General features: G+C 50.9%; 1 protein-coding gene across 1 annotated transcript in view; it reads right to left on the bottom strand.

Annotated features, from left to right (window-relative positions):
* Positions 1 to 12,285, bottom strand: part of TTC28 (tetratricopeptide repeat domain 28) — a 276,929-nt gene that overhangs the window by 68,515 nt on the left and 196,129 nt on the right. Inside the window, exons 6-7 of the mRNA XM_024196899.2 lie at positions 3,443 to 4,784; positions 1,259 to 1,782 (exon numbers count right to left, since the gene is read on the bottom strand). Coding sequence (XP_024052667.2) covers positions 1,259 to 1,782; positions 3,443 to 4,784 — 1,866 coding nt within the window. The remainder of the gene's footprint in view (positions 1 to 1,258; positions 1,783 to 3,442; positions 4,785 to 12,285) is intronic.

The following is a 12,285-nucleotide window of genomic DNA, read 5'->3' as shown; positions in this document are numbered from 1 at the left end:
GCTGGAGTCCTTCTCCTTCTCCCTCTCCCTCCTGACCTGCTAATACATCCAGCTAACCAGGACATGCTCAGCACCTGCCCTTGTCCCAGGTCTCCCAACACCTTCCTGGCAGACATGAGGGTTCTGTGGCAGCTAGAGGCGGGGCAGCGATTCTAATCTGACCTACCACAGGAACATTCATTTCAGTTCCAACAACATCCACAGGCATTTCCTACAATGCCCCAACATGTCACACCTCCATGGGCCCCAGTGATGTCAGACACATCCAAGCATCGCAGAGAAGGTAAGGGAAAGGCCCAGGTGGGGTAAGGGCTGCTGGGCTCAGCTGCAGAAGAGTGGCCTGCAGGGATACCCAGCAGCTGGAGCAGCAGGAAGGTCACCTCCCATCAGGAAAGGGGGCTGCACTGATTTCCCCCCCACCAATTTAACTGAGATTCCCCCTACTATCCTGAAATCCTGCTCAGGTCAGTTTCCAGGAAATCCAGGCTAACTCGTGTAATTAATCTATCAGTCTGCAGCCCAGCTCCCCCCACACCATTCAATCCACTCAGCTTGTCTTCGTCCTCACACTGCTGCCGCCATGCTGAACAGACGATGCTTTTATCCTGGGAGATGGTGCAGCAGCAGCAGCAGCAAGGGTAAGGCGTGCAAGGCTGGACCAATGGGGGCCCTCCAGCTGTCCCCTGCTCCCAGCCGCTCAGAGCATCCCCCACAACACTGTCATGGTGCAAGGTTGAGAGGCCTGTTACTTTTCCAGCTCTCAGCCCCACCCCCACTTTAATCTGAAGGGGAGAAACAGGTCGCTCCCAGCTGAGGCAAGCTCAGCCCAGGTGGGCTGCGGGGCTGTTTGTCCTCAGTACAAACAGGCTTTGTGGACCCAAGTCATTCCCTGGCCTGTCACGTCACCCACTGAGGAGATTTCCCTCTCTTGACTCAGGGCAGACTGGCTCTATAAAGAGACTTGGGGTGCTTAGAGTGAAGTTTAGTGATTAATCCTCCCCCCCGCAAAGCACTCACTGACCTTTAAAAGCTTTGCCATTCCCTTGTCTGTCACAATGCGCTGCTACATGAAGGTTTGGGCAGCCGGGCCGCTAATGAAGGGCACAGTGGTAACTGCACAGGTCTGCAGGAGACTGTCAGAGCTAGCGAATGTCTTAGACACATACTCACATTGCTACATCTCGCTCCCTTTCACACGGACATGCCCTCTCCCCCATGCCCTGCAGACGTAAAGCCACTGGATAATTCATCCACTCACCTTCCTGCAAGTACATCACAGCCTGAGAGTAGTTCTGCAAGGCATGGTGTGTCCTCCCAAGGCTGCTGTAGGACACGGTTTTGGCCACCAAGTCATTCATTTGAGCTGCAATGCTGAGATGTTGCTCCTGATAAACCACTGCCCTCTCATAGGTGCCCAGCGACTCGTACGTTAATCCCAGATTCCCATAGGCCCTGCCCTGCCAGGTGGGATTGTTGGTCTCTTCGGCAATCTGCAGGTCCAGCTGGTGGTACTGCAGTGCCGTGTCGTACTCGCCCATTAGCTGATAGACTCCCCCCAGGCCGCAGGCCGCGTCGCTCTCCAAAGACCGGTCTTTCATTTCTCGGGCGATGTTGAGCTGCCGTTCCAGGCAGGAGATGGCTTGCTCATAATTTCCTAATTGGCTGTGCAGACTCCCCAGCTCCCCATAGGCTTGGGCTTTGTTGAACGCCTCCCCGAGCTCATGGGCCACCACTAGCCTCTTTTCAAAGCACACGAGAGCCTGCTGCAAACTTCCCATTGCCCTGCGTGGAGAGAAAAGGAGCATTTATCTTGCCTAGGCAGACGTAACATGAAAACCATCTTTCACTGTCACGTCCTACAGAGAACCTCTGCTCTGGAGCCGGCTCAAATCTGTCATGGCCCCGCTGCCAGATTTAGGGGAATTTCAGAGCTGCCAGTGAACCCTGGAGTCAATGGTAAGAGAGACCCTGAAGGCTACAATCAGGCCCAAAAAATTGTCCAGGCCTCCTCTGCATCCCCTGTAAACTCCTCACTCCAGGGGGCCCAGGGCAGGGAAATGAAGTTTCATTATTCAGGGTAATAGCACAGCCTGAATAACCTTCCCCCTTGCCATCCAGACCGCTCTGTCGTTCCACACTACCCGGTGTGTAGACACTGCCCTGCACAGCCATACACATACAGCCGCACAGCTCCCCTACAGCTGTACACCCCCACATCCCTCTCGCCATCCAGACAGCTGTTGTTCCACACCATCCGATGTGTACACCTTGCCCCACACAGCCATCCACATACAGCCGTACAACTCCTCTACAGCCGTACACATACACCCCCACATCCCTCTCGCCATCCAGACAGCTGTTGTTCCACACCATCCGATGTGTACACCCTGCCCCACATACAGCCATACAGCCCACTACAGCCGTACACATACACCCCCACCTCCCCTTCGCCATCCAGACAGCTCTGTCATTCCACACCACCCGGTGTGTACACCCTGCCGTACACATACACCTCCCACAACCATTCATCCCTCCATCCGTACACATATGCCCCACAGCCGTACATCCCCCCCACAACTGTATGCATATACTTCGACAGCCGTACACTGCCATCTGTACACATACACCTCCACAGCAATACATCCTACACACATACACCGCCAGTTTCCCATGTACCCTCCACTGCCACCCCCCAAATCTGTACACATATACCCCCACAGTCCTCCACATACCCTTCACAGCCACTAGCCCCCACACATCCATGCACATACACCCCCACAGCCATACACCCCAGACAGATCTGTACAAATACACCCCTACAGCTTCCATGTACCCTCCACAGCCATACACCCCTGACACACGTGTACAGAGACACATGCACAGCACCCCCATCTACCCTTCACAGCCACACACCCCAAATCCATACACATACACCCCCACAGTCATATACCCCCAACACACATCTGTACACACATCCCCCACAGCTCTATATCCACACATCCATACATGTAACCCCAACCCACACAAATGCATCTGTAAAGTTCCCCCTCCCCCCTGCACCCATACTTCTATCTCTCACAGACGTACACATACCCTGCCCCATACCCACCCCCACAGCTGCCCATCCACCTCTATTTACACACACCACACACACACACACCCCTCTATCTCCCCCCAGCACACACACAACTTGCTAGCCAGTGACTGCACCATGTGAGAGAAATCCAGCATATTGTCTTGAATCTGTGTTCTCAGGTTGGTTCCCTGACACTAACCCCTGTTGGGAGCATGTGCACCCATATACTCGCTGTGACACTGCTCACCACTGAATCACGTGAATAGTGATGGTATAATCATCACTCAGGTATTTTCACTCATTCACTTTCAAGACATTTCTCATTACCAAAGGCCATGCAATACTCCAGCCTTTGGCATTTGTTACCTGTGCCCATTTCCCAGGCCCCGATAGGCCTTCGCCTGGTCTTGCATGCGATTTAAACTCTGAGCTACAGATAAGTACTGTTCATAATACTTTATGGCTTCTTCATAATCTCCTAGAGCCTCGTAACAATCCCCCAGGTTTCCGTATGCCCGGCCTCTGTCCAGCACAGCTTCGTTTCCGCTCAGCTGCTGTAGCATGGCCAGCTGCTGCTCAAAGTACCCAATAGCTTCCTCCATGACATTCATGTTCATCTTGGTGATGCCCATGTTGCCATAGACTTGGGCCTCTATACTGGGGTCCTTCAGCTTCTGTCCAAGTTCCAGCTGTTCTTCATAACACTTGAATGCCATGGTGTACTTCCCAAGGCACATGTACACTGCAGCAAGGTGGCCATGAGCTCTGCATTCACCCGGCACATCCCCTAGTTCCTGGTAAACCTCCAGTTGCTGTGTATGGTACCCCAAGGCCTTGTCATATTTCTGTATCATCTTGTACGCAGAACCCAAGGCTGCATAGGCACTGGCCTCCAATCTCCTGTCTTTGACATGATGGGCTAAGCTCAGCTGCTGTTCATAGGATTTTATTGCACCATTTACATCTTTTTTACATATAAAAATATCCCCCAGGTTCCCAAGAGCCCGGAATTTGGCTTGGGAATTGTTCAGAGCCTGGGCCAGAGACAGCAGGTACTTCTGGCACTCCTCGGCTTTGCTGAAGTCCATTAAGGCCTTGAACGCCAGGCCCAGGTTGCAGTAGGCTTTGGCTTGGCTCAACTTGTCATGTAGATCCTTTGCTAAGGCAAGATCCTGCTCGTAGTACTTTACAGCCTCCTCATAGTTTCCAAGGCAGTAATGGGCGTAGCCAAGGTTGTGGCAAACTTTCCCCTCCCCCTCCATGTCCTGCAGCTCAGGGGACAGGCGCAGGTATTGCTCATAGTAAGGGGCTGCCTGCCCGTACTCTCCTCGCGAGCAATGGAAGTTGCCCAGGTTGCTGAGGGCCCGGGCCTCGCTCTGTATGTCCCGCAGCTCCCGGGCAATGTTGAGGTGGTTTTGGTAGTGCTGCAGGGCCCGGTCATGGGCACCTAAGGCCTGATAGGCCACTGCTAAGTTCCCGTGGGTGGATGCCTGCGAGGCCCGATCATTCACTTCCATAGAAATCTGCAGCTCCTGCCGGTGGTATTTCACAGCGTGGTCATACATGCCCATGGCATTGTACGCATTGCCCATGTTGCCGTAGGCCCTGCCCTGAGCACCATAGTCATTCAGCTCCTGGGCGATGGACAGGTGAGTCTTGTGGAGTTTCAGAGCAGAGTCGTAGTCGCCTTTCATCTGGTGAATGATCCCTGAGAAATAACAGAAACAGAGATTAAAGAGCTAAAACCCCACAGTGCCGCCCCCAGCCACCCCCACAGCCGCACACGACAACCTTTCCCACACACCACCCCTCCCGCACAGCACTGCCTCTGGCCCCGACACCGCCCCTACCCCACAGCCCTGCCCCTCTCCCACAGCACTGCCCTCAGCTCCACACAGTGACCCTTCCCCACAGCGCCACCCCCAGCAACCCTTCCCCACAGTGCCCCTCCCCCACAGCCTCACACCACAACCCTTTCCCACACAACACCCCCACAGCACTGCCGCTCCCCGACAGCGCCACCCTCAGCTCCACACACTGATCCTCCTCCACAGCGCCACCCCCAGCCCCACACGACAACCCTTCCCCACAGCGCCACCCCCAGCCAACACACTGACCATTCCCCCCAGCCCCACACACCAACCATTCCCCCCAACCCCACAGCACTACCCCTCTCCCACAGCGCTGCCCTCAGCTCCACACAGTGACCCTTCCCCACAGCACTGCCCCCAGCTCCAGACACTGCCCCTCCCCCACCGCGCCGCCCCCAGCCTCACACTGCAACCCTCCCCTACCGCACTGGGCATGACCCCCAGCCCCACATAGGCTGGACTCGAGTCCTGGGCACGTGCAAAGAATGGATGGCAAACCCTCCACTAAGGGCTCAGGGAGCTACAGGATCCTCTGGAAAATGGACAGCACATGAAGGTACTGGGAAATCAATAAACCAGAGCCCTAGATGCCTCCATTCCCAACTCTTTAAACAAAACTAGAAGGCAAAAGCACAGCCACGGGGCCTTCACCGCTGGGTCTCCGCTCTCTCCACGGGGCTCTTCCAAAGGCTGTCTGTGACTAGAGCAGGGGAGAGAACAGGCTTTCTGCTGGAGCTTAAGGGGTGGCTCAAGTACCCTGAATCTCTTAACACTGTCTTAGGTGAGTTCCAGGCTCAGAGTCATCGGATGCTGGGCCTGGTAAAGCAGCCTTCCCAGAAACTCTCTGAACTGCCTGGGTGCTCAGTGCCCAGGGCTGGATTTATTGTGCTATGGAGAAGCAGCAGCAATAACTGAGATGGCTCAATAAAGCAATCACAGTGATGGATGAAGCACCAGAGAAGCAGTGAGGCCATGCTACAGGGAGGGGGCCTGGCCAGCAGGGACAGCCTGGAAGCAGCAGAGAACCCCAAAAGCACAGAGAGCTTCCTCAGGCTGTCACACTAGCCATTATCCTAAGGAGCAGAAACCCACCTGCCAGTCGCAGCTCTGGCTCTTCATGAGACGGTTCCAGGGCACTAAACCCAGAGAGGCTGCCTGGAATTAGCTCTGATTTAAAACACTAATCACTGTGAAATGCCAGTTCAGTTGAGCATTTAGGACTGAGACAGCGGGCGTCTCGGTGGGGAGAGGAACCACATTTTCTGCACCAGCTTTGATGGGCCTGCCTACATCTGTACCCCAGCAGCTTGCCCCTGAGTTCCTAACACGCTCACCCAAGGGGATGTTGCTACGTTTTCAGATGTGGATTGGGAGGTTCAGACAGCCATAGGAGTTAACCCTAGCAAGTCCTGTACAGTCCATTCCCCCAACCCAGGGGCCAGTGCTGGTTTGTTCCTACAACAGACAATCAGCTTTCCAACCAATGCCCCAAACATATTGAGAATTACACAGAAACGATTTAACAATAAATCTGAACAGAAGAACTTTGACGTGCCAATGAAGTGTGCCCTACATAGCACAGCCACCCCCAGGAACAGGTGTGGTGATGTGACTGACAATCACACCTGAGAGGCAGTGGAAGGCCATTGGCTCAATCTCCATGGGTCTGTCCTATGCCTGCAGGATAAGAAAGACGCCTCAGGTTTGAGTCTCCTTCCAATGACTGGTGCACTCTGCATTAATGGGACTAATGAGACTCTGCACTTTCTTCTAAGGAGTTCTGGGCCCTTTGCAGACATTCACGAACAGGCCTGTGGCAGGAGATGGCAGGGCACTGCACAGCACAATATCTGGGCCAGGAGGACAAATGCAAATAGGTAGCAACTGTCAGCACCTCACCCCAAAGAGAAGTAAGCTGCTCACTCCAGAACACATGACAACAGGCATCCTGAGGGTGGAAGGAGAGAGGATGCAGTTGGAGGATGAGAGAGGGACGGGCTTCCACAAGTCCAGTAGACACTGGGAGCTACGATTAGGCAGCGCGTTTGATCCAGCTCTTGTTTTGTACTTACAAACACAAATGCGAAGACAGATGGCTTTACAAGCAGGGCTGGAATGCGATAGCTGAAATTTGCTTTCCTGAGGCAATTTGGAGCTTAACAGATTCATTTTGTAAATTCATATTGGATTGAAAACCGCAAGTCCCAATATGTACTCTGGCCAGATTAACCGTATTTCTATCAAAGCAAGTTGTTCTATAAATTCTAGTCATTTTCCTACCAACATGAAGCTTCAGGATAAGGCAATTGACAAGACGTGGGCAGAGTGAAATAGGATTTAAATAACGAGGCCTGGGCTGCTGCTGTGTGAACAAATTTAAAGTTTATGAAATTGAGGAACTGATGGGACTAGCCTGAGTGGCCAAGTGCCATGCAAGCTCCCCCCACAATTGTGCCAATGCCCCCCAATCCTGATCTATCATACCCCTTACTGTTCCATTCCTGGGACCCACAACTGTACTGCTGCACCTCAGCTCTTCCCTCTAGCACCGCCTGTTATTCCTGTCCTGGGGCTCCTGCCCTTTAATCCTAACCTGCAGTTTCCTGCTATGCCAGTCTTGGGACAGCAGATCTGGATAAACATCACATTAAACTAGGATGGGTCTCACCTGTTTCACATGTGCCCTACGTGGGATCTGAAGCCAAGGCTCCAGAGCTCTCCCTCATTACACCCCCAAGCCCCAGAGTCTCCATTCTCACAGCCAAAGCATTGAGATGGGAAGACACCTCGAGATCCATGATAACTTGAGACTTTATAAAACAGATCTGGATCTGAGGCTCATATACTTTTAGAGACACTATCTTGCCCTCCTCCATCTGGGAGCTGGGAAGCTTTTACAAATACCAGCTAACACCTGCATAACCCCACTGAGAGGCAAGCAATGGAGACGTAAGTATCACTGAACCTACCACTGAAATGTAGCTACCTCTGGGGTGTAAGAAGGCAACTACTTAACTGCACACAGCAGGTTATCACAGGAAGGAAAGAAGAATCATGTATCCAGCAGAAAGGGGAAGTTAGCTACTGGAGACAGTGTAACTACCAAGGTGGAATTTGGCCAGGACATCACATTAATTAATATTGTGAAAGAACAATCCTTGTAAAGATACCACCTTGTCCTTAGGAGCTATAAAGAGAGAAATGAACTAGGACATCTGCACGGGAAGAGTAAGGGGTGGCCAGGTTGGGAATAAGTAGAGCCTCTGCTGGCTGTAAAGGGGGGCACACACTTCTCTGTTCCGTTTGTTAATCACTTTTTTCCCTTTCAGCTTTTCCATGTGCCTTGGCTCAGCAGAGCTTCCATGACATCAGTGTGAGAGCCAAGCCCATCCCAAAGTGACATAATGCAGCAGGCCCCACGTGTGGAAAAGCTAAAAACACATAGCTCACTGAAAACCACAACTAAGAAAGATTTGGTTTCCAAAATAAAGGGACTGGTAAACATTTCCTAACCTGTTCCTGCTGCATGGACAGATTCCTCTGAGGTGCAAGACACGTAACCACTCTCCATCATAGGCAGTATAGTCACAGTGAACCCCACCCACCTCCTCCAAGGGAGCAACCATCAGATGGGGAGATCCTTCATATAATAGCTGCACGGAGGGCAATGGGAGCTTTGTGTGCAAAGGGTATGGGTGGGCGGAGGCTGTGCTAATGCACTGGAAAGACATTATTTGAGATGCTTTCAGTGGGGGTTATGAGTTAGTGTAACTATATTTTGAAATAAAAACCAGAACCTCTGTCCTGGGTCAGGTGAAGAAGGTGGTTGGGTGTTGGCCTCATGAGGGAGAGAGGAAAAAATGCTCATTCCTCCAATGGCCTCGACCAAGAAATGACGACATCCTGAAGACATGTCTGGACATGACTCGCATGGAGGGGGGCTCACTTGAGGGCAGATTCTCAACATGCGACAGGCCTGGTGGGGGAGCTCCTTGGGGGGAGCCTGTGGACATTGCAGCGGTTCAGCCACCCACCAACTCCCGGAGGGGCCCCGAGTGCAGGGATTTTCAAAACCCAGGACAAAACTCAGAGTCACTGGAAGAGGCCATGAAAACACTCCCAGCTTTCTGGGGGACACCGTCATGAGTTACAAGTGGCTCTGAACGCTGCAGACTCAAGGGGAAACAAGCTCATTCTATGGAGAGGAAACATTCCCTTGGACACCTTCTCCAGGTCAATGCAAGTTCACACTTATCCATCCAGGCAAGATCCCCTTCTGTGGGATCATGGCCATCAAGACAGGAGAAGGAAGAAACAGAACCAATCACCAGGGAATTGCAGCCGTCTCATATCTGCCCCAAAGCTGAAAAAGCAACAAGCTCTCCTTTCTGTGGGATCAAGGTCAGCTGCAGGCTCCTTTGGCAGCTCTGAGCTGCCCTGGCTGTTCTGGGAGAGTAACTGCCAGTGACATTCACACCCAATGACGACTCAGTGCAGAATTTCCTAGGGACACTCACTAGAGTGTTCAGGAGATAGACGTGACTCTTCTGGCAGTTTTCTCCCCACACACCCCTACCTGCATATTCACCCCACATGTCCAAGACACTCCAAAGCCGCAAGACAATCGAATATACCTACCCACACAAACATTACAAAACCCTGACTATTCATCCACCTGAATATTCACCCACCGACAGCCTAGACCCACAGCCAACACCTCCCTCCCCCGAGCGACAGCACATGCTCTCAGATTGCTTCCCATGCACAATACACCAGCAACTTACCTGCTTGATGTATCACATGACACCCAAGGCCATTCATTATCAGGCACTATACCAACAGCATTACGTTACCAAAGGGAAACCCTGCTCAGAAAGAGCAGCCACCAATCATTGCCCAGACTGAAGTGGCTTCTGCAGGGTATTAATGATTTCATCAGTGAGACTTATTGGATGTAAAAGCACATTCGTAAATCGCTTCTTCACACAGCACAAATGCCTCATTAATCCTAAGGGCATCAGGCTTGGAAATAATACCAGCACCAACATTTCTGGGAGCAGAGCAAGAGCCACCAGAAAGGGGATAGGTGCTACAGCTCATCACTGTCCCGCCGAGGTTTTCAAAGGCCAGCAGTTTAGCAGCACCAAAGGGCTCGGACTGGAGATGTTTTCCAGGAAGGTAAAAGGAAGGGTAGACAGGCAGAGGGAGGAGGGGTGTGGAATGTGATCGCAATCAGAGGAACTGGGAATTACATAAGAATTCCAGCTTCATTTACATCACACAGATCAAAATGTTCACACGAAACTGGACTCCATGACCCAGCACCACAGATCTTTGGAAAGAAGGTGGGGCCTCAGATACGCACACCCTATCAAACGTGTGCATGCACCTATGAAAAGGGACACACTTCAGCAATGGAGATCTTACAGCCTCAGCCGGGTTCAGTAATAGATCTCGTTTCGGTTCTGAACAGAAGGCCAAACTGGGCCATTTTATGCTCATTTACTGTGTTGCCATTGGTGGTTTTGTCCCCTCCTCACACCCCTTTCCTACCACTGCAGCTCTTCAGCTGCCCAATCTGACTCCTCATACCCAACGTACTTCTCTGCCTCCTCCCTTTACCCCCCGTCCCCTCATAAACAAACTCCTGCTCTCCCACACTCCATCCTCAAGTGTGCCCTAAAATTAAGTTCTTCTAACAAATGGATACAGCCATGGCCCTAGCCTGCTGCCACCTGGATCACTCTGCATGGATGTCGTGTCCTGCTCCCCCGGCCCAGGGCTGCTTGATGTAGTTTTAGTTTGTGAGCAATCTGGAGCAGGGACTCTCTCACTACCTCTGTCTGTACAGTGCCCAGCACAAGGAAGCCCACTCCTGACTGGCGTCTTTGGGTGCTACCACAACAATGGAACTACTCCGTAAACACCTTGGTGACAGAGGCCCATTGGTGGTTCACTACTGTGTCAGCAACTCACTACACCTAACACACTGTTTTCATAATCTGTATGTAAAAGGTGTCATGTAAGGAATCATATACAAATGCTGGTCCTGAAAATCATTGTTTGGTGTAACAAAGGGTTCTTAATAAGTGATAAAATTATGTTCTTAAAATGTCATTAGCAAGCAACGAGTAAGCACAGTCTGCCTTAGACAGAGGAATGTATATTTGCTTTTCTGACCAGCCTGGTCGCCAGGCAGAGACAATGAAGGTACATTTACATACAAGGTACCAAAGCTATCAAGCTAATAAACAAGGGAGAAGACAGCATGGTGTCCACACCCCAGTAGGAGAAAAACTTTATCTGGACATACACTTCAAAGAATACATTTCAAAGTTTTACTGGGCTATAAAGGCAGGGGGTCTGAACTTCAAATGATAAGCAACTGAATCAACTGATTGTATACAATACTACCATATTATAGAAGTGTATCAAATAAGGTCTTTTATGAAAATCAGTGAGACCCTGGTGATAGGTATCATTATGAATTGTCTATTAACACTATATGAGGCATTATGGATACTCACTGATATTATGCTTTAGAGTCTGTGACCAAACACAGGGAGAAACAGGATTTCTCCCAGACAGAAGGGATGGCAGCTATCTATCTGTCTCCAACGTAAAATGAACATTATAGAATCAAAACAATGGAAGCCCCATTCACATATGAATCAGCAGGGGGATGGGAAGCCCACAGGAAGGGAAGAACAGCAGGAAACCTTTGGGCCAGAGCTCTTGCAGTCACAGAACATTTGATCCTTCAACCAATGGGGTTGAAGTCTCTGGGAACTGGGCTTATATGAGAAACCTGCTTAGGCAAAGACAGTAACTTGCTGAAATTAAGTTTTAGTCTTAGAAGTGTAGTTTTACTTTTGTTTGCTTGTAACCCTTTATATCTTTATTCCTTATACTTGGAATCACTTAATTCTATGTCTTTTTGTTAAATGAACTTGTTTTATTTTTACTATAAACCAAATCAGTGCTATGACTGAAATACAAGGGTTTGTCAAACCACAGGTTAAATTAATGAGCTGCAGTGTATTGTCTCTTGAAAGGAACAAGGAACTTAATAATGTCTGTCAGCGTTCCAGGAGAGGGCTGGGCACTGAGGGAGACATCTCTGGGGAACGCAGGAACTGTGTGTTACATCTAAGGTGAGGTTTGGACTGGCAGAGCCCTGAAGATTTTGCTGGCAAGGCAGACAAGCTGATGTGTCGGGGAGTTGTCACACAGTTTGGCGGTAGCAAAACTCTGATTTGCTGAAGCTGAGAGCAGAAACACAAACACAGTAACTCACAAATCTGGGAACCCCAGCAGACTGTCACAGGGCAGATGTTT

Source organism: Terrapene carolina, unplaced genomic scaffold (assembly GCF_002925995.2).
Source record: "Terrapene carolina triunguis isolate 2854851 unplaced genomic scaffold, T_m_triunguis-2.0 Scaffold234, whole genome shotgun sequence".
Taxonomy (NCBI): Eukaryota; Metazoa; Chordata; order Testudines; family Emydidae; genus Terrapene; species Terrapene triunguis.
Note: the sequence above shows the minus strand (reverse complement) of the source record. Positions and strands in the feature narration are given on the sequence as shown.